This window comes from Amblyomma maculatum, chromosome 8 (genome assembly GCF_055883805.1).
Source record: "Amblyomma maculatum isolate TAMU_Amacu chromosome 8, ASM5588380v1, whole genome shotgun sequence".
In the NCBI taxonomy this organism is placed as follows: Eukaryota; Metazoa; Arthropoda; class Arachnida; order Ixodida; family Ixodidae; genus Amblyomma; species Amblyomma maculatum.
The window spans coordinates 56,968,806-56,989,998 of NC_139351.1; the positions used below are offsets into that span (position 1 = coordinate 56,968,806).

Consider the following 21,193-nt stretch of genomic DNA (forward strand, 5'->3'; position numbering starts at 1 on the left):
ACGTAATTCAACCGCGCTTCATGTTCATCCATGCAGGTCTGCTTGGCTGCGAAGCAGAAGGCGAATTCGCCAAGTCATTCTCTCGCCGTCTGGCCATAATTGCGGGTACATCGACCTGCCACATGCTGGTACGTATGCGTATGAATAGTACACTTTTGGGCCCGTGTGTAGTTATTAATTTCACCTATAAGCTTTGTTCTTTAACTAAGCGTTATCTCTTCCGGTAGCGCAATAATAGCACAGTTGGGCTGACAGTCAGCGCAGGGTATTCTTGAACGAGTGTATCTTAATACCGGAACTGCAAAGCTTAATTTAAAAATAAATTCATGTAAGATCTCTCGGCTTACATGGACCAAGATTAAAAGAAAATCCCTAATTGTTTTTCACATTGAAATCAAGTCATGTTATGGTGATTTGTGTGTAGATTCGGTAACGTTATTTTTCTCTGCGTACTTAAATAATTTGTTGATATGAAAGCATTATCATTTTATGTATGGCGCTCCGAACTATGGGTTGGGAATAGGGAAGCTGTTGAGAGCCGCCCAATTGGTCCAACCCGAGTGTTCCTCATAAAGTAGCCTTAGCGTAACGCTTATTTAAGGACAGATGAAAGCCCGCAAAGTTGAAGCGTACCATGTGACAGTGCGCTTCACCGTCACCATCGCGAACTTGATAAGGCCGGTGCACCGAATAACCTATGTACTAGTACTATGGGATTCGCCGTTGAGAACCAGGAAATGTAAATGAGAGCACATATACGAGTCGATGTCGCGGCCAGTCTCCTCGCCACTTGACTCACACCTGTGCGAGCAATTTTAAGGCGAAAGCCTTTAATGCCTCATCTTTGTCGTGGACAAAATGTGTCCCGCTTTTGCGGCGGCTCTGATTGGCCGAGGCGGGATGACGTCATAGAGGTCTCGACCAATCACAGAGAACCACCACAGTATGCACGAATGCGTGCCTTATATGGCCATATCCCTAGTCAATGACCGATTACTAAGTAATGACTAATCATTGATTCATTAAATGCTAATTAATGACGAATTCATAATTAGTGAATTGATAAGTAATCAGGCAATTAATCGGTGACCTACTTAATGTTCAACTAATCGAACAATTAATTAATTCCTAATTAGTGCCAGCTGCGTAGCAGAATGCGACTCTCAGGCTTTCGCCTTTCACTACTTTAGTCGCTGAAGTCCGTAATTTTTTTTATTCCCTGCGCTACCGTCCATCGCTTTGTTAACGTTCCGTGTGGTGGGAAAAAGGTGATGCACCGACCGAGTCAAGTCCTTGTTGGTGACGGCTGCACACGCTCGAGTCAGCCGCGATTACAGCGCCCCTATAGGCAACCTGCAGTGGCCAGGCGGCACTAGTGGAGCGTAGCGTTCAGCGCCGCCAACGGCGGCGCCGAGTAATTTGAGTAGGCCGGCGCGGTCGGGTTGCGTTCGCGTTGTACGGCTGGAAGCATCTCGGCTCTCATTTTTTGCGGTTTTAAGGCAATAGAATGTCTTCAGAGCTACTTCCGAAGACCAATACTGACGAAAGGACACCGCCTGTTCGAGAATGCTCATGTTTAAAACGTGAACAGTGTCGACGTCACCGCGAAGTGCGTGCCGCTCGCGACGGAACACCCGCGTGCACAGCTTTGAATTTCGCGTGAGTAGACGGAATTTTTTTTTTTAACGAAGTTTATTCTCTCAGGGCATCAGTCGGATATGTGGTGATGAATTAAGAAATAATTAAATGAATGAAAAATGTTGTAAACGTAGCTTTTCATTTACCTATTGCGTTCACACCTCATACCCAAACATTGAAAGTGCAGAGAGAACCTGAGAAGAGATTGATCGCCATTTCTTCTTTTTTTGTTCTTGCTGTTTGATTACAGCAGCATAATAATTTCCTCGCGGTTTTGCTTTACAGTTTCATACCATGACGAACACTTTTCTTCGTGGTGCACCTTTCGACAGTGCTGTGGAGGTTACGGAGGCGTGGTGCGGCACCCGCTATGGATGTTGTGGCGATTGCAAACACTGTGTGGTTGTAGCGTGCGTCATCAACGAAAACTGTGCGTGCCGGGGGCGGGGAGTAGGGGGCCTCCTACACCGTTGGAAAAATAAAGCTCTTAACAACAACAACTGGCATGCATTTTGTGCCTCCGTACCTCAATCTTGGGGAAAGCCGGCGGGTAATGCTGGCACTCAATGGCAAAGCTTTCGTAAAGGAGGTCGTTAAGATAATTTTTACTGTTGCTACTAATGATGAACTAGTCTATCGTCTGGGACAAGAGAATCTTGAGTAGCTTGAACAGTCTGTGAAAGAAATATTTGGCGCGGAACGATAGAACGAAGTTCCATTCTCATCGTACACAGTATCATGGGCCTCAAATCCGCCGCTTCGACTTGTTCAGCACCTTAAGAACTAATTTACAGATAAATATGCTTATTGAAATCTGTAATTGGAAGTGTTGAAGATATTTTGGCTTTGCGGTTCCGAATAGACACCGCATTAGAAATCGGTTCACAGATCCACGAACATTTTTTTTTTTATTTCACCTCCGCTGAAATACGGCTGGAATATGGTGGTGCGGCTGCACGGCTTTGTTGCTTTTCTGGACGTATGCCACTCGATCTTCCACAGCATATACCAGTACACGCCAAATTTTACAGCGCGGAGCGCGTACTGAGTAGTGTGCCCCAACCAGCGTGCGACTCCCCGAGTCAGAAGTTTATACGCCGTTTCTTCCGCTCACGGGCAATCGTCTTACTTTAGCTTCTTGGCGTCTGTACGCCAATGGCCCCATAAAAAAACGAATTTCAGTTACATTACTCTCTCGCAGCCAATATCTCTTTCTCTCATCATTCTCCCCAGGTTCTCCCAGCAAGCGGTACGCTTAGGTTTCCTTCGTGATTGTGGCAGTCTTTCTCGCCGCCCTTGCGCTTATTTTTATTCTTGTTCACATCCGTAGTAGTCGAAGCATCGCACGAGACCAATGAAGTCACTAAATGAGTAAATCACACTCACTGGGATAACAAAACACGAACGCAGAAGGAACACAGCGGCCGCAATATATACGGCGTCAGCTTCTGTGCCGCCTCAGTATTAGCTCCCGTTGGCCGCCAGGTGGCGCCACATGTCTCAGCAAACTCCATTGCAGGTTGCCAATACGTCACCGCGGCTTGTAAAAGCGCTGCCAGAGTCCTCCTGCCTTGTGCGTCGCTCACAGCAGAGGCTCGCACCGCTGGCGGTTCCGAGACAAGCGCGAGCGGGTCAACGCACCGGTTAAGTGTGCTATTATATTAGCATCCGTTAACGCTTATCTCGCAATCACAAGCGAACCGGAGCTCTGTCGTGGCGGCACGGAATGCGTGAATCCAATATCGCTTGACCAAGTGACGAATAAAGTCGCAGTTGGAGACGCATTCGTGCATGTGAAGCATGCTGTCACTTGATAGTTGTTTAAGGTTTGCGGGCTTTCATTACTGCGTAAAAAAAAAAAAAAAAAAAAGCGCTCAGTTAAGTCATCTTCGTCGGAACCAACTGGATGGCCCCTTTTTTGTGGCGCTCGACAGCATTCCTTTTCCCGCCTGAGCTTTCAAAGCGGCATGTTTAAAATTTTAATTATTAATGATTTGCGACCAATTATTTAACTAGAGGGAGCACGAAGTTATAAGTTAAAGTCGCAGGTGTTCTTGTAGTAATAACTGTTAATTAAGCGTTTCGAGCTTCTACGGTGTTAGAATAACAGAATGCGGAGAGGAAAATGTAAGGAAAAAGAGCGAAGCTGGTGATGAACGCCTCGCTGAGTGTCCAGCCTACAAGGACGTCATACGTGAAAGCACTGTGACATCAGAAGCACGCCGTCAAAGAAGGTTTAGTAATCAATGGACATTTTAAAATATCACTGCATACAGCTACCGCTGAATCTCGTTTTACACAGCTATAACTACTAGGTAGATTTTTTTTTTTTGCATAGAAGACAATCTTGCAACTTTTTTGGCTTAGTCAGGTAAGTGCAATTTCTCATTGTTCACATTGTCTGCTACTTTGTCATGCAGGCAAACGAAAACTGCATCTTTACGCCAGGCGTGTGGGGTCCCTATTTCTCGGCCATGGTTCCAGGCATGTGGCTTAGCGAAGCAGGGCAGAGTGCAGCCGGAGCCTTGGTGAGTGCATACCCTGTCCGATACGATTGACGTCATTTTTCGGTAACCATAAATATGCACAGTGGTTTATACCAGCATTATCCTTTTCTGCATGCGATTGAAGGCGCTATTGTTAACTATGGTTTCGACCGTGTGACTTGCTGCATTCTTTCATAACCTTTGGTTCATTCCAGTCAGAGAACACGCAGAAGAAATCTCAGGTATCGGGAAGGTGAAATTGCAGCTGTAATACTGATAGGATGGGAGTACTTGCTTCGCCACTGCATGGAACAAGGTTAATGTGCTGCACTATACCACCTGGATAAGCTTGTTTTCTTGTCTTTTGGGGGCTGTCTGTGCTGCAGAGCTGAGATCTTAACGCTATCAACGTAGATAATAATTCGGCGACTCCTATACGCTCAGAGGGTCTATGCAGACCTGGAAGACATGGAAAACAAAGTATTCTCAGAGAGTTCAGGTTATCTGGAAAAACGCAGGGAGGTCAAAGTTTCTTTCAGGGAAAATTAGTTGAAATTTTACTTAGAGGGAAGGAAAAACGCTGGAATGCTAGAGGACGCACTTCGCAAGGCTCGTACCGTGCGCGTCCTCTACTGGGCGATTGCCTTCGCATCTTTTTCTCCGGAGTACCGTCCCAGGAAAGCCTGGAAAAGCGACGAAAAGCGTTATGGTGCATCGAAATTTAAAGAGAGTCCACAGAGAATGCTTTTCCTACGATTCGCACCGCAGCGGTTCAACGGCCACCGCTTGTTTTGTGGTGTTGCTAGTACACAGCTTTGAGCAGCACCTGAGTCTTAAATTAATACCCTCCTTCCTGAGGTGCACCTTGACGAAAGCGTCATTCTTTCCGCAGGGGGTGCACGCAGCTGATACTCGCTTTCTTCTCGTGCGTTTAATCTTGCCTTCGCCAACGTCGTTATTTATGGAAACAATGTTATTGCTTCGCGCGGCTCGTGCATTTGCTCGCATTATGACCTGCAACGTCTTCAAATTGTGGAATGAAGCGGTGCAGCCATGAATAATGGATTACTTATGCCGCTGTCACACGGGCATTTCGAAGGCCCTCGAACCGACTGTCTATCGACTCGAAGGCCTTTGAACGCTGCCACAGGGGCGTTTTCAGTGGCCATTGAGTCGATAGTCTATCGGGTCAAGGGAACAGCTAAGAACTCTATCGAGATCTCGAAGGCCTTCGAACGTCGGGCAAGGTTGCTAGCGTTGACCCGAGGAGCGTCACGCACACACGTGCACAGCGCGTTTGATACAAAAACGTGAACAAGCGTTGTTATTTCATATATTTAATTTACATAATAAAATGTTATTATCCGTAATTATTTTAAAATAGCATCGTTCTTTTTAAGGCGCATTTTTACGTACTCTGTACCACTGTAACATGCGCCGCCGAGAAAAGCGCAACCGTATGAACGTCAGCGCGTTAAAAAAAGTAAGGTTGTCCTTGAATACCAACTAAACATCTGCAGTTACTAAAAGCAAGGTAACAGTTATATTTTATTTTGCTTTTATAGAGAGATTTTAGTTCTTTAGGCAAACACGAAAGCAACGATAGCGGCGCCACAAAAGTTTGGCGCCAAACACCAGAACTCTTTTAATAGTTTTCGAGTTTTGCCGTGTAGCAGCGGCACAACTTCTTCGAACTTGATTGCGATTAAAAATCTCGAAAGCTATCGACTCAATCGCCTTTGAAAATGACCTTGTGACTGGGGTATTAGGCTGTGAGACAGTTGTAGTTCGACCCGCTTGCTCGAGGCACAATTGCGCATGCGCAAATCGCCTTCAAGGAGATCCGTAATTCGTAGCGCGTGCACACGGGTAGCACGCGGAAACAATTCATGGTAGCGGATCGGGCTATGCTGTGACCATATTATCGATATTGTCAGGTACTCTGTGACCAGGGGGCGAGACACGAAAGTACTGAACTGTAATCCAGGGAGTTTAGTTAAGGGGGAAGGTCTGAAGCGGCACACGCGCGAAAGCGCGACCAGCCCTTCATCCTTACTCGTTCAGCGAGGCGCCACCTGGCAATGCTAGGTGGCATTACTCCCCTTTCCGAAAAAAAAAAAAAAAAACGTGGGAAGAACAATACGAAAAACAAGATACATTCGACAGGCGAGAGTATGTTAACCTTGATAGTATGGCTTAAGCAGCATAATATGCACAATGTCGGATTGGGGCTGTAGATGACTTCATAAGTGACGTCACTGACTCGGCGTAGCACTCGCCCGAAGTAGCGCGAAATGAGCTTTTCAGACGAGCCTTGGCGGCGGGCCGGTGTCCGCACCCAGACTTTGTCACCAGTTTGATACTCAACGTTTCGGTGGCGGAGGTTGTAGCGGCACGCGTCCAGAGCTCTGCTGCCGTCCGATGTGCACTTGGGCGAGCTAGCGGGCTTCCTCAGGGTGCACGAAGGGCATATTTCTGGGCGTCTGGGTTGATCTGGTCATCTTCTGGACATGGGAACATGGCATCAAGCATACTCTTAACTTTGCGTCCGTATACAAGTCGAAATGGGGTGAAGCGCATTGTATCCTGCATGGCCGTATTGTACGCCAAGTCACATACGGCAGTACCTCGTCCCAAGTCTTGTGCGGCACATCTACGTACACTGACAGTATGTCCGCAATCGTCTTGTTCAATCTTTCGGTGGGCCCATTACTCTGCGGGTGGTGCGCTGTGGTCTTTTGATGGACCGTGCAGCTCAGCTGAAAGATGTGGTTGAGCTGCGCTGTGAAAGCCGTCCCTCTGTCGGTAATGACGCATGAAGGTTAACCATGCCGCAAGGCGATGTTGTGCATCAATAATTCTGCAGCTTCGGAAGCTCTGCCACGAGGCATTGCATTTATCTCGGCCTAGCGAGTCAGATAATCCGTAGCGACTATTATCCACCTGTTCCCCGCCTGCGACAAAGGAAAAGAGCCGAGGAGATCCATTCTTATTTGGCCGAAGGGAGTACGGGGGGCTGTAACGGGCTTGAGAAATCCAGCAGGCCTAAAAGGCAGTGTCTTCCGCCCTGGCACTCACGGCAGCTTCCTACATAATGTTTCGCAGCGGCAGAGAGCCCTGGCCAGTAATATGTGTTGCGCACTCGAGCGAGCGTTCGTGAGAAACGCAAGTGGCCAGACGTGGGTTCATCATGTCATGCGAGAAGGATTTGCTCACGGAGCTCGCATGGGATTGCCAGAAGGTAAGCTCTTGCTTGGCCTTAAGAGTTCTTATAAAAGACACCGTGCCGCATACAGAAGGAGCCAAGCCGTCGTGAGCGGCTTCGAGGGAGAGTCATATCACGTCCTTCAAGATAGCCAATGAGAGGGAGGATGTCTGGATCAGCTCGCTGTCAGTTCCTGAGCTCGGATGCGCTTAAGGCACCTAGAATGCAACTGCCGTCATTGGGTGCGGCATTGTCAGTTTTAGCAGGTGCGTTCGAGAGCGTGTCGCCGTCTTCGTATTTGCGGCCTGACTTCAAACCGTACTAGTCGAACTCCTGAAGTCGTAAACTCCTGCGTAAAAGTCGTCCATACGTGTCCCACAACTTTGCCAACCTGCATAAGCAATGATGGTCTGTGATGACTTTAAATTGCCGGCCGTAAAGATAGGGACGGAACTTCATGGTGGTCCACAGGACCGCAAGGTAACCTTTTCCGACGAGAGTAATTCGTTTCGGCACGAGAAAGACTGCGGCTAGCATAGGCTATTAGTATTACTCTCTTAATCCCATCTTGATACTGAACGAGGACCGTGCCAAAACTGATGCTGCTGGCTTTAGTTTGCACCTCAGTGTCAGCCTCTTCATCAAGTGCGCCAGAACAGAGGAGGTTCGAAGGGGCTCGTGAAGCACTCGGAATTCCACACAAAGGAGGTGTTGTTCCCCGTGTGTCGCGTCAGCTGTTTCGCAGTCTGAGAAATGTCCACAGTGAGCCGTTGATTATACGCGCAGAGGTCCAGCAAGCGCTTGAACAGGTTTCTTGTTAGATAAAATTGGAAACCGTGCAACGGCAGGCAGTCTTATCGCGGTCCGGGCGCACCCCGTTAGCGCTCGCAACAGGACCAAGTAATTTGAGTTCTCTGTACCCTAAGTGGAATTTCAGGGGCTTCAGCGCCAGGTCTGCAGAGCGGAGGGCTTCTAGGACAGCTCAAAGGTGTTGGAGGTTTATTCCTACTTTCGGAAAAATTACCCTGCCCGTATTTGTCGCGCTAAGTCTCTCCATCTGAGATACTTTAACCGCTTCTGCTAATTCCCTCCACGATTATGTACTCCCAAAGCGAGCAGTCGCTCCGTTGAGGTACACATAGGTAGCCCTGCCCTCTTTATGCATTGCGTATGAGGGCGTCTATCCTGTTTCTCTCCGCCGCTTTGAAATCCAAGTATGGCGTCGCGTAGCTAACTCTGCTAATAACGTAAGCTTGTACTAGTAGTGAGGTAGCCTACCTGGATGCAGCCGGAGGCCAAATCGGGGTGGCGGTGGCTTTGGTTGTAAACGGCCGAGGAGTGCCAGAAAGTGCTTGAACAGGTTGCTCAAATAGTTGCTCCGATGTGGCAGTGATCAGTTCCGCCATCGGACAACAATAAGTCCTCCTTGTGCGGCAAAAGCCCATTGTGTGGCCCTTTTTTTTTCCGTGACACCTTTTCCCAAGAATTTCACCCCAGAAGAGCCGAGCACCAGGCCGGGGGAAAGCTTGTACCCATTGAAAAACCGGTGGGTAACCGGCGGCACCAGGGATCGAACCCGGTACCTCCCGAATGCGAGGCTGATGCTCTACCACAAGGTACACATAGGTAGCCCTGCCCTCTTTATGCATTTGCGTATGAGGGCGTCTATCCTATTTCTCTCCACCGCTTTGAAATCCAAGTATGGCGTCGCAAAGCTAATTCTGCTAATAACGTACGCTTGTATTAGTAGTGAGGTAGCCTACCTGGATGCAGCCGGAGGCCAAATCGGGGCGGCGGTGGCTTTGGTTGTTAACGGCCGAGGAGTGCCAGTTTCCGCTGCGGTTATCCGGGGACGCAATATAGAGGCTGCGGAGGAAGTGGTGATCGCTTTAGCTTGCGCAGGAACAAAAGCAAAGTTTCTCATAAGCGACAGTAAGAATGCCATTCAAAGTTTTGGAAAAGGCAGGACCTTGCCAGAGGCGGCAAAGACCCTTAGCCAACGACCACTGATTAGGAAAATTCAGATAATCTGGAAACCCGCGCATGCTGTCCATGAGCTGCGGCCCATGAGCTAGCTCGAGCACTCTACTTCCGGGCAGTAGAGTACAATGGGTACAAGCTTTCCCCCGGCCTGGTGCTCGGCTCGTCTGGGGTGAAATGCTTGGGAAAAGGGGTCACGGCCCAAATAGTTGCGCCGATGTGGCAGTGATCTGTTCCGCCATCGGACAACAATAAGTCCGTCTCGAGCGGCAAAAGCCCATTATGTGGCCCTTTTTTTTTCTTCTTGATCCGACATTTTTGGTTCATGGCCCCTTTTCCCAAGCACTCTACTGGGGTAACAAGGAGCGATTGCTAAATTATGGGGAAATAATCAACCATTATTGATTGGCACGTAGGCTGGTTGAATAACAAATCGAATAACAAAGAAGCTGCTGCATGGAAGTGATTGCAAACTAATACGTTTATGAATCCGGTCTTGGCGTACCATGTGTACCCCGAGACGAGAGACCATGACAGATGTAGTGATTGTGGGGCGAGAGGGACCCTCGAACACATAATATAGGTGGTCGAAATTACTCCGTAGCCCTCCACTACGGCTCCTCTTTCTCTCTTTCCACTTTCATTCCCACCTTCCTACCTTCCCCTACGGCGCGGTTCGGGTGTCCACAGAGCAAGTGTGACAGTTACTGCGCCTTTCCCTTCCTGTGAACCAATTTATTTTTAATTTATTCCCGCACTCTCCCCGGGTGGGAAAAAATATACTTAGTAGAGAGAATTGGGAGACCTTCCTGCAAAGCTCGGACCCTGAACTCCTGCGGAACATCGTCCAACTGGCGGAGAAGGCTGCCATAGGCCAATGCCTGCCAGTTAGCCTTTAACGTGGCGGCCCCCGTCTTCCAGTCCTGCGTGCCGGGGGAGGGGGTGATCGCCTTTTTCTGGTGGAAAATAAAGTTTTTTTGCGAAAGCAATACTACGCGAGGTTTCGAGCCTTCAGCGTAGCATGGTCCGGTAGTTACGCTTTGCACCACGTGACTGCTGACGTCATACGAGCGCGAGAGCTGGGCTACCAATTTAGCTCTTCAGTTAGCGTGGTCCGGTAGTTATGCTTTACACCACGTGACTACTGACGTGATACCAGCGCGAGAGCTGGTCTACCAAGTCGGCTTGTGGTAGAGCATCCGCCTCGCATTCGGGAGGTACCGGGTTCGATAACTGGTGCCGCTGGTTACCCACCGGTTTTTCAATGGGTACAAGCTTTCCCCCGGCCTGGTGCTCGGCTCGTCTGGGGTGAAATGCTTGGGAAAAGGGGTCACGGCCCAAATAGTTGCGCCGATGTGGCAGTGATCTGTTCCGCCATCGGACAACAATAAGTCCGTCTCGAGCGGCAAAAGCCCATTATGTGGCCCTTTTTTTTTCTTCTTCTTGAACCAACATTTTTGGTTCATGGCCCCTTTTCCCAATCATTTCACCCCAGAAGAGCCGAACACCAGGCCGGGGGAAATCTTGTACCCATCGGAAACCGGTGGGTACCCGGCGGCACTGGGGAATCGAACCCCGTACCTCCCGAATGCGAGGCGCTGCACTAACCCCCTGCTCCTACGGCGTATGCGCATAACTGTTGTGACTCGGTTTCGCCGGCAACCCCGCGGCACCTGCTCCCCTTGTGACGCCACGCTAGATGGCGCGGCGAGCGGCGGCCGCCGGCTGCCAGCTGCGGCGGTTGCGTGCCTTGGCGAGACTTGCGCGTAATGTAGCTCTCGCTACAAAAACCGCCGATTAAAAAGCGGGTGTTAGACTATCGCTGCAATACTCAAAGCTTTCGCTATATCACTAGTTTCAAGCCATATGCTTAATGTCCCACAATTTTTACCGACACCTCTACCAAAATGTCACGTATTTTATGACTAAGGGGCGAAACACGAAAGCACAGAACTGTAATTCAGCGAAGCACTACCTGGCAATGCTAAGTAGCAATATGCTATAAAAAAAAAAATATGGGGACAGGCGGAAGGAGGGCTGCGCATCGTGGGTTTTTATCAAGAGCTAGGCCTAATCTGCGGTAAAATAATTTGCCGCAAGCACGGCTGAACTGTAGAAGCAGCTATGTTAAGATATTGCAACAGAGTTGAAACGTGGGTCAGTTGGTACATGTTCTTGAAAAAAAAAAGTAGTCAAAAGACGAAGGACAAAGAGGAAGACGAGGCACGCACATCGACTGGACTAAGAACTGTGCTTTATTAAAAACAGATCAGTCTCCCAGGGAAAGGTAACAGGGCATGCGCCGATCAACGTCCAAAGCAATCACACCAATGTCTAGAGATAAGCAAGTAATCTAGCGCCGCTGCAAAGCAAAGTTCCTTCTGCATCAAGGAGATGGAAGCTGTGCTGATATAATTATCCGCTTGCATACTGATACGCTTCAAGCTTTGGAGGTTGATCGGCGCATAATAATAATAATAATAATAATAATAATAATAATAATAATAATAATAATAATAATAATAATAATAATAATAATAATAATAATAATAATAATAATAATAATAATAATAATAATAATAATAATAATAATAATTGGTTCACAGGAATGGAAAGGCGCAGTATCTGCGACACTTGTGTCTGTGGACACCTGAACCGCGCCGTAAGGGAAGAGAGGAAGGTGGGAGTGAAAGTGGATAGAGAAAAAGAGGAGCCGTAGTGGAGGGCTACGGAGTAATTTCGACCACCTGACTGATCTGTTTTTAATAAAGCACTGTTCGTAGTCCAGTCGATGTGTGTGCCTCGTCTTCATCATTGTCCTTCGTCTTTTGACTGTTTTTTTTTTTCAAGAACGTGTTAAGATAAATTTTGACGTGTTTCACGGAACCTGTCCTTCGCTATAGAACCACCTGGAATGTTCGCGCTTGTTCTTGGCGCCGGTTAATCACTCCTGTTGTAACAATGCATGAACGTCCTTTGGTTTATATTTGTCCATTGGTATGTGAATTTGGATTACTTGTGCACGTGTAATCGTCATCAGTCTAAATACGCGCCCACTGCAGGACAATGGCTTGTTCTATATACCCCAATTTAAATCACTCTAATCCTGCCTGGTGCCAGCTGCCACCACCTTAGCCCCGCAAAGAAGTTAGTTATCTTATCATCCTACCTAACTTTGTGCGCACCCCTGCTATGCTTGCCTTCTTACAGACTAGTTTTTTGTATATAGTGTGCTGCTGATGGTCGCAGCATTTAAACTGCAGGCCGTGCGATGCACTGCCACTGGCGTGACTGTTAAAGGTGTGCTTGTCTCATCATTAGGTGGTGACTTAAACGATGCCGTCTTCGAGGAGTCAGTGGTAAAGCATTTTTAGTACGAATCATTCTAGCCTACATAAAGGAGTGATTGCTCATTGACATTCACCTAAGCGCAGCCGCGCGTCTACACAGGAAAGTAATACAGCTTTCTCAGAAACTTCGTTTAAAAAAAAAAAGATTTCCTTAACTACGAAGTTTTTCAGAAAGTTGAATAGCTTTCCTCAGTAGCAGTACAGCTGCGGTTAGGTGAATGTCAATCAGTAATCACTCGTAATTAAAATCTACTGCACTTTGTGGGTTTTCCTGAACTTTGGACTGACATTGATCCCGCTTTGAGTTATTGATCCATTCGCTCTTGCCCTACCTTCTGCTAGCCTTCCTAGTTGGCTCATTTGGTAGAGCGACTGCCCCAGATATCCGGTGTTATCGAGTTTGAACTCCAAGCCAGTACGAATTTTTCTTTAACTATGACGTTCCTGAGACAGCTGGATAGCTTTCATATGTAGCCGTATGGCTGCTATTAGTAATCGCGCTTCTAAATTCAAATCTGCTCCACCTTGGGTGTTACGCCGAAACCTTGGACTAACGCTCTCACGAGGGATTCTTCTTTGCCGAGTGATGCTAGGACACAACAAAGCCTAGCTTCGCTATACATGGTTGTACTGTGACTCGGAATGAGTGGCCATGACTGCCATGGCTACCACCGCCATGAACGTCAGCAAGGTTAAGATGAAGCTGATTTGGCCTAATAAACAATAATTTAGTTGTGCGAGGCAACATTGAAGAACTGCAGGCTGAACGTATCGGAACGCATACTGGCGTAATTACGCCTTCCTGAGTAAGCCTAATTAAGTACGTTAGACTTAGTTGTTCCTGATGGGCCCAACTTAGGCTTAATGTGAGTGAGGTTGCATTACAGCATGTTGCTGTCTGCACACACACTGGCCATATATACGGCTTCCCAAGCTCAGTTAAGCTTAATTAGGTTCTAGATTTCACACAGAAAGCATAGTTGGGGCTAACTAAGTGTTATTCTTTCCCCCATTCACAGTATATACAAGGAACTGCCCTTTAAGGTGATGAAACATACAAAAACTGCTATAACTCTCTTGGCTTGCAGGCCCTTGCCTACCCCACTTTATTATGCGAAGCATATTAAAGTAGGTTTTGGGCCTTCGCGCGACGCCCGGCGGTGGCCACCATTTACCCTCAGGTGGGGTCACGTGACATGATGTCACGTGATGACGTCACACCGGCTGCTGATAGGGCCTCATATCGCGCCGTCGGTCGCCTCCCGGCGGTGGCCACCATTGACCTTGAAGTGAGATCACATGATGTGACGTCACGTGATGACGTCACACCGGCCGCAGATGGGGCCTCATATCGCGCCGTCGGACGTCGCCGCGGCGGCGGCGCCACCATCGCTGTATCACGTTATATGTGACGTCACGCCAGGGATGAAGCGGCGCGCGCCCGCCGTCGCGTCAGTCTCTGTGCCCGCAACCGCGCCAGCGTCTTTGCGCCGGGCGTGTATGCGTAAGTGACGTGCAAACCAAGAGTCATGCATTTACGGACCATAAGAGTGTGTTTGTCGGGCTGCAAAGAATAAAGTACGATGATTAACCTAAAACCACGTCTCCGTTACTTAGCCCCATCCACACTGAGGCAACTGCTTAACATGCTTCGCATCCACTGGGCTTAACCTTGATAAGCCTCCAATTTTTGTTTACTGTTTATACTCACCGTGTTCGTCGTTTGGGAAAGGGTGCGTAATGAGCTTGCAGTTTATCTATGCACCGCAATTCCAGTTAGCCGTGGGCTTATTTGATGGAACCAAGGTGAGTGCTGGTATGTGGCGCCTTCACTCACGTTTGTGATCACATCGTTCCAACATGCACCTTTTGATCCTTGTGACCCAATTTGTTGCCTCGCATGCATTTCGTAGTAAAGTGCGTGCCATGCTCAGGTGCTTGATTTTGGCAAGAGGTATAACCATATATGCAAACCCACAACAGAGCTTGTGTTTTATTCTGCTTTCTTATTTGCTTTCTCATAATCAATGTACCGTCTTTGTCAAAAGTAACCAGGCTGCAGGGTCTGCTTCTCGGCCGTGTGGTCATACCGTATCTGAATTTTTAGATCTCTGCAAAGTAAAGGCGAATACCCAGAAATGTGGCGCAACAAAAACAAACACAAGCGAAGAGACAACACACGCGCACCAACTAGCCCCTCAAGCCGTTATTTTGAGATATTTTAAAGTAAAGGCGAGCACCTCTCCTTACTCTTAAATGAGATGGGATCCTCTGGGAATCCTTATTGGCTTTATAATACTAGTGAGAAGCAAAATACGCAGCCTGGTTACTTTTGGCAAACACGGTACATTTATTGTGTGGTCGCATTAGCTCTAAAACTCAGATAATTTGTACACATTTGATAAAAGCCGCACTGTTGCGCAGGTAAAAAAAGCAAACAGAAACACTGAATAATGTTAAAACAGTGTCACACGAAAATAAGGCAAGGCTTAGTTTTCAGGGCCATTTGCCTTGGTAAGATGCTCCATTAAAGTCATGAGTGCTTCGTTTTTGCATGTAATAAGGAAATCACGTGACTATTACGCGGAATCATGCCATTACCTGCGGATAAATCGCAGTTTCTCGAAAATATACAATATGAGCGCAAAACAGAGGTCGGGAGCTTGCAAAGCAACTCCGTCACCATACTGTCGACGACCAAGTGAAAAATGCAAAATGAACCGTCGAGCTTTCTTAGAGTAGTTATCCGAGGCGTTGCAGTGCGCTCAAAGCGCACGTGTAGACAATCAGAGAGTTGTAGTGCGCATGCGTCCTGAAACTGGGCACAGTGCTCGACTGGGACATAAAAATATTGCACTTCACCGTCGTTTGATATAGATCATTAATGCGACCTCACTGAGGAGAAAACATCGCGTATATTGCCGTGCGGTGCTATGTCACATAAAAATCGGTGACTGGTCATAGAGGTGCGCGATGTCATGAGACCACTTGACCTAGACGAGGTGGCATGTGCGCTAGCGGTTTTAAGGATCAAGTGCAAAGCCGTGCGTGGTGGTAGGCTCAAGTCAGTGGGAAGCTGTTTTGTTTCGTGCTGAAATATGCACATAGCCCCGCATGTGAGGCTGAAATACAATCCGAATCAACGCCTCGTGTGTTCACTGCAGTGAAAGAACCGGTCAAAGGCTAAGGACGAGCCGAAAATATGTTGGGGAAGATGGACATCCCATCTTCCCGTCGAAGACATCCAATATGTTGCACAAGCTATATTTGTTCTCAAACAAGCATTATATGATAGCAAAGTTCAATCTCATTTCATCACTTGCTGAATTAGCTGTGTGCCCTCACATATTGGGTTACTTCAACGGGATGGCTGGCGGCTTTTCCAGCGAGCAGTTTTGCAGCATGCCTGGCTTCGTAGCGGACATTCAGATTGTGCTTTCAGAAAGATGTTGGGGCGGTACTGAAATTAAACTATTTATATAGTGATCAACGAAGGGTATAGAGGAAGGCGCATGCACAAGTTGTGGATGGGAATATATTCTACGAGTACGCAGCGAGCCACATCTACACCTTCTCCACAACCCATATGAGATTTGCAAAAGCGTATGAAATTGTCCATACCGGTATGGTCAGTTTGCACGAAGCTATGTCCCGTATCGGCTTATATTGTTCCGGCTTGTTCCCCCCGCGCCATGTTTGGGTTTTGCTCACGTGTTTTGGTCTTGGTCGATTCGGACATATAATAAATACAGGTTCGGATATATGTAGCTAGAATGTGCTTGGAAATAGAATGCCAGGTTTCGGTATGTCAGGGAAGCAGGCGCATAGTTCTAATTGCCATCTTTCGGTAGGCTCATGGTTGATCGACTTTTATTCGTCGGCCGATATGTGCTCTTCTACCATTTCAATCGCAATTATATCTGTAGGAGAGAGATACTGATTCTTTTCACGCGAAAACCTCGTGTAAACGACCGATTTGTACAGATGGCAGGCATAACTAAATTACGCGACTCAAATCAGACATAGTGGCCCTGTTGGTAAGCGGTTGCAATAAATCATGATCTGTCCGCTGCAGGTTGACCACGTGATTTCGACGCATCCGGCCTACCCGCAGATAGTGGAGAAAACTAAGCCTGGCCGGTAAGTGAGCTCTCGCTTGATTTCATCGCGCTGGGTACAAGGTACTAAATCGGATGACTACGCATGCACAAGCTAGCAAGCACACATGAAAGTGCTGTAGTCTATAGATGAGAGTTGAATTATGAATATAAATATTCCCCAAAACAGTTGCAAAAACGCACTAACATTTCTAGGCACGAGTGTGGGGATGTTAGTGTGGGCACAAGGCAGGTTATTAAATGCGCTGCGTGGCGGTCACAGTCGTATAATTACGGCTAAAACCTTTCTAAGGTTCATGCTGGCTATCTCGCTTCTGCGACATGTGCCAGCGAGATTTTGCGATATTCCGCGAAATGTATCAGAGAGACGTCGCAATAGCTTCTGACGTTAACATAATGCTTCCGTAAGGATGTCGTAACAGGTTCTATCGACGAAGCCAAAGAAAAGAAAGCAATGAAATTATAATGAGTTCACAAACACGTATGATATAGGAAGAAGAGAAGAAGGAGGAAAGGCTTTCGCCATTAAGGTCTTAAGCGAAGTTAAGTGTAATCTTGTAATTTATTTACAGTACAGTACATATTTATTTTCTAGGTAGGAGCTGGATGGGCCCTCGGGCTAAACGCTACACAAAAATCTTGGCAAGACCCAATATACCATTTACATGGCAACAAATAAAGAAAGCAGTGGAAATATCGACACTAAACAGCTTTGAAGACAAGAAAGTGACAATAAACGTTAAAGTTTATTGCAATGTCAATGTCAAATAATGTAACCAGGAATTAACTAAAAATTATTTGCACAATGCAAATCAATGGAAGAAACAAAATATATAAATAGGCACACAAAATGAAAATGTAATTCATTCTTGTTCATACACTTTGGAAATTATTTTTCGTTTAGTGCTGTTGGGATGTTATGGGTTAGTGACTGCAATTTATAGAGCGTGCGAAAACGAGGGAGAGCCCAAGCGTCAATATCTCTTGTTTCCATGTTAATATTGTGTCGCTCTAAATATACCAAGCACGTTAATAGGATTATAACTTCATTGGGAGACAAGTAAAGTGCTTGAAACAAATGAAATTCGTATAGCATGTCCTAAATTATGTGCTGCATAAAATGTGACTGATATTCATTGTGTAACGTTCGGAAATGTCCATCTACTATTTCCGTGGTCCGTCCTACCACTGTAACCGCGCATGACTAAAAGTATTTGTGAGTAAATAAATAAATAAAATAAATGTTGCTTTCTAATCGTTTGTACCGAGCGGCGGATATGTTTGTTAATATGAAAACAACAGTATTCTGAGGGGAGCTCAGGTGAGCAGAGTTATGGACACAACATTGAAACTAGTTTATCACAGAGGAAATAACTGTTGCGCATATTTAGGTTAAGAAAACAGCGTAAAATGCCCTAAAAAATAAGCGACCGAACGTGAGGGCTTTGGTCGCAGCCATTTTTGTGATCGATGTTTTTGAAATCATCCCTATGCAAATTGGTTACAGTTCAATATAGTGCAAATGCCATGCAATTACTTTTAGACTTGATCGGGGTTAGTGGATGGGGCTCTGCTCCTGGTTTTGACGTACGAGTCAGTGTTTGTCAAATCCTCAAATTTCAAGAGGGTCATGGCTTCTTACGCTAACGTCTCAACTGGGAAACTACTTTTTTACTAACCCGAGTATGCAAGTTTTATTTGCCAATTACGGATATTGCATTTTCAAAGCAATTCCTTAGAGCGGCTAGAATACAGCAAAGGTTTATGGCGAGGATTTGGCATCTTGCTTCAGCGCTTTTACCTTAACTTGCCAAATGCGTTAATGTCTAATTGATACGAAATGTCGCAGGTTATCCCGACTTGTGATTTTAATTGAATAGTTACTGGGAAAATACCAGTTCGTGTGGCTCCCGCTTTAATGAACTCTGATAATGCTACTCGTCTGTTACGAAACATAATCCGACAAAAGCTACGACGTAGCAGTTCGCTGTAATTCCTGCCGCGTTTCAGCGAGTTACCGACTAAACTGGAGTGTGAAATAAGGTACAGCAAGCTGCCGCACTTCGAAGCCATGGCTGAACTTTGCTTCCTTGTTTGCAATCTTGTCTCTCGCCTCGCCGGGCCATGCGCAGGAGGCCAGAGGAGACTCTTAACGCTATGCTGTGGTCCATGTGTGAGCAACGGGGCCTCGAATCTCCATCGCAGCTGGTCGCTGACCTACATGTGTGGCCGGACTTTCATGGGAACCGGTCCCCACTGGCTGATCCTGGCCTGCGGGGCATGGTAGGTGGTATACGAGTTTCACAATACTGGTATTGTCGGCAAAATGCCCCAGCAGGACATAACGTGTGACGTCGATTCAGGTTGCGTTTTGTGACATGATGCAGGCAGAATAGGTTGACATGTGTCAGTTGGGTAATATTTTTAAGGATTACTTCGATATTGAGGGATGCATTATCGGAATGCTCCGGATAGATTTAGACCACCAGATATCCTTTAATGTGCACTGGCATAGCGGATTACAGTGTTGTTTTTTGGATTTTGTATACACCGAAACGCGGGCATTTTGGAGAGGTTGGACCTGGCGACCTTAGACTCTTCAAGAGAACGCCGAAGCTACAAAGCCAATATGCCTATTTGCAGGCAAATATACTTGACGTGAAAATTCGTCGCCGCTGAGTTACGTGAGATACTCTAGCAATTGTACGAGGAATCAATAAACCAATTCCAATTCCAATACTTGACTGGTGGAAAAGGCGCTTGGTGCGATCAAGGTTGCTTTCTTTAGAAATTTGAGTTTGCGCTAGATTTATAATTTATAGCAAAACAATTTGTACGACATCAGATGTTCTTCGTTCCTATAACAACGTCTTGTGAAGGGTACCACTTTGAAGGGCTGAATATGTGGGCAAAAGATCTAACGTCCCTTGCCTTTTCCATTACAGATTAGCGGACTGACCCTATCCGCTGGCGAAGAGGACCTCGCTAAGTTGTATCTCGCCACTATGCAATCCCTGGCAGTAAGTCGGCAATTGTAATGTGGCTGAAAATGACAAATGACATTTATCTTATGATATGTAACTTTGATCAAAGCTATTAAAAAATTGATACATTCTAAGCATTAGTAGTTTAATATTAGGCTTACGCATCGCGTATGGTTGTCAGTTCATACTCATCTTCACCACGCCTAAAACCACACAAACATATTTGTCAACAATTAGTCACAATTTTGACAAAATTTCTTGTTGGTGCTGTACGCACTAGAAAACCGCACGTTAATTAGTCCCAGCGCAAATTATGACCAACATGCTGTCACGGAACGTACCAGAAAAGCTAATCAGCAGTGAATGCAGCAGTCTTGCCACACAGTATTCGATATTAATTACAAATCTCTTTGCATGTTAACTTACTCTTTAATTGTCGCGCACATGGCCCTCTCAGAGTAATTTACGTCAGGGTTTTATTTTCTAATACCTTTGCCATAGTGACATCCACATATAGCACTGCTTTTCTCTCAAACATCGCAATGTATAGGGCAAGCTGAAGTGCTCACTTGGTTTTGGCCCCTTGTTCCGTGTTGTTCGCAGTACGGGACACGACACATCATGGATGCACTGGCTGACACAGGACATTCCGTGTCCAGCTTACTCATGTGCGGAGGCCTAACCAAGAACCCGCTTTACGTAGAGTTGCACGCAGACGCCACAGGTAAGCATGCAGGTAGCACGAAATGATGGTCCCTTAGTTTTGGTTATTTTTACACCCTCTTGTTAAGCGACGCAGGGGATCAGCGCAGGGTGTTTCACCGAAGGCATTCATTTTAAATATAGTCGGTTCAAAATAGAAAAAAAGTACTTGCAGGAACAAACTCCCTGCTGCAGTGGAAAAAATATTTTACAAACTTCTATAATTGCCCAGCTAATTAACTAAAATCTAATAATTAGCAATAATAAAAGAAAGAAACTGCACTGGAGATGAGCAAAATTATCAAAAGGTGCATTTTTTTTTTCGAAGCTCTCGAGAGCAGGAGGTGTAGTGCACCTGTAGATGAAAGGTAGCATCAGCATGGTTATAGAAAATATATAAGGGCTTCGAAAAATCCTGGACGAGGTCAGGTTTTGGGGGTTGTCCACCTAAATTTCGAAGATAACTCAGTGAGCCATCGTCAGTTTAAGTTGGATACCTATTTTGGTCAAATTCGGACGAGGTTAAATTTTTGGGGTGATCCACCTATATTTAGTGAACACTCCTCAGTTTGCCATGTCAAATAACATCACTAATTTTGATGAAATTCAAAGGCAATGTTTTTGTGCAGCCGACTCAGATTTCGAGGTTACTGCCTAATTAGCCATGCTACTATTAGATATCTATTTCGGTAAAATTATGACAAGGCTAAATTTTAGGAGTGACCTACAC

The 21,193-nt window shown here is 46.4% G+C and overlaps 1 protein-coding gene across 1 annotated transcript in view; it reads left to right on the top strand.

Moving 5' to 3' along the window:
* Nucleotides 1-21,193, top strand: part of LOC146181206 (FGGY carbohydrate kinase domain-containing protein) — a 68,581-nt gene that overhangs the window by 44,793 nt on the left and 2,595 nt on the right. Inside the window, exons 6-11 of the mRNA XM_084576292.1 lie at nt 37-128; nt 4,059-4,166; nt 16,735-16,799; nt 18,910-19,060; nt 19,723-19,797; nt 20,365-20,485. Of these exons, the coding sequence (XP_084432418.1) occupies nt 37-128; nt 4,059-4,166; nt 16,735-16,799; nt 18,910-19,060; nt 19,723-19,797; nt 20,365-20,485 (612 nt within the window). The remainder of the gene's footprint in view (nt 1-36; nt 129-4,058; nt 4,167-16,734; nt 16,800-18,909; nt 19,061-19,722; nt 19,798-20,364; nt 20,486-21,193) is intronic.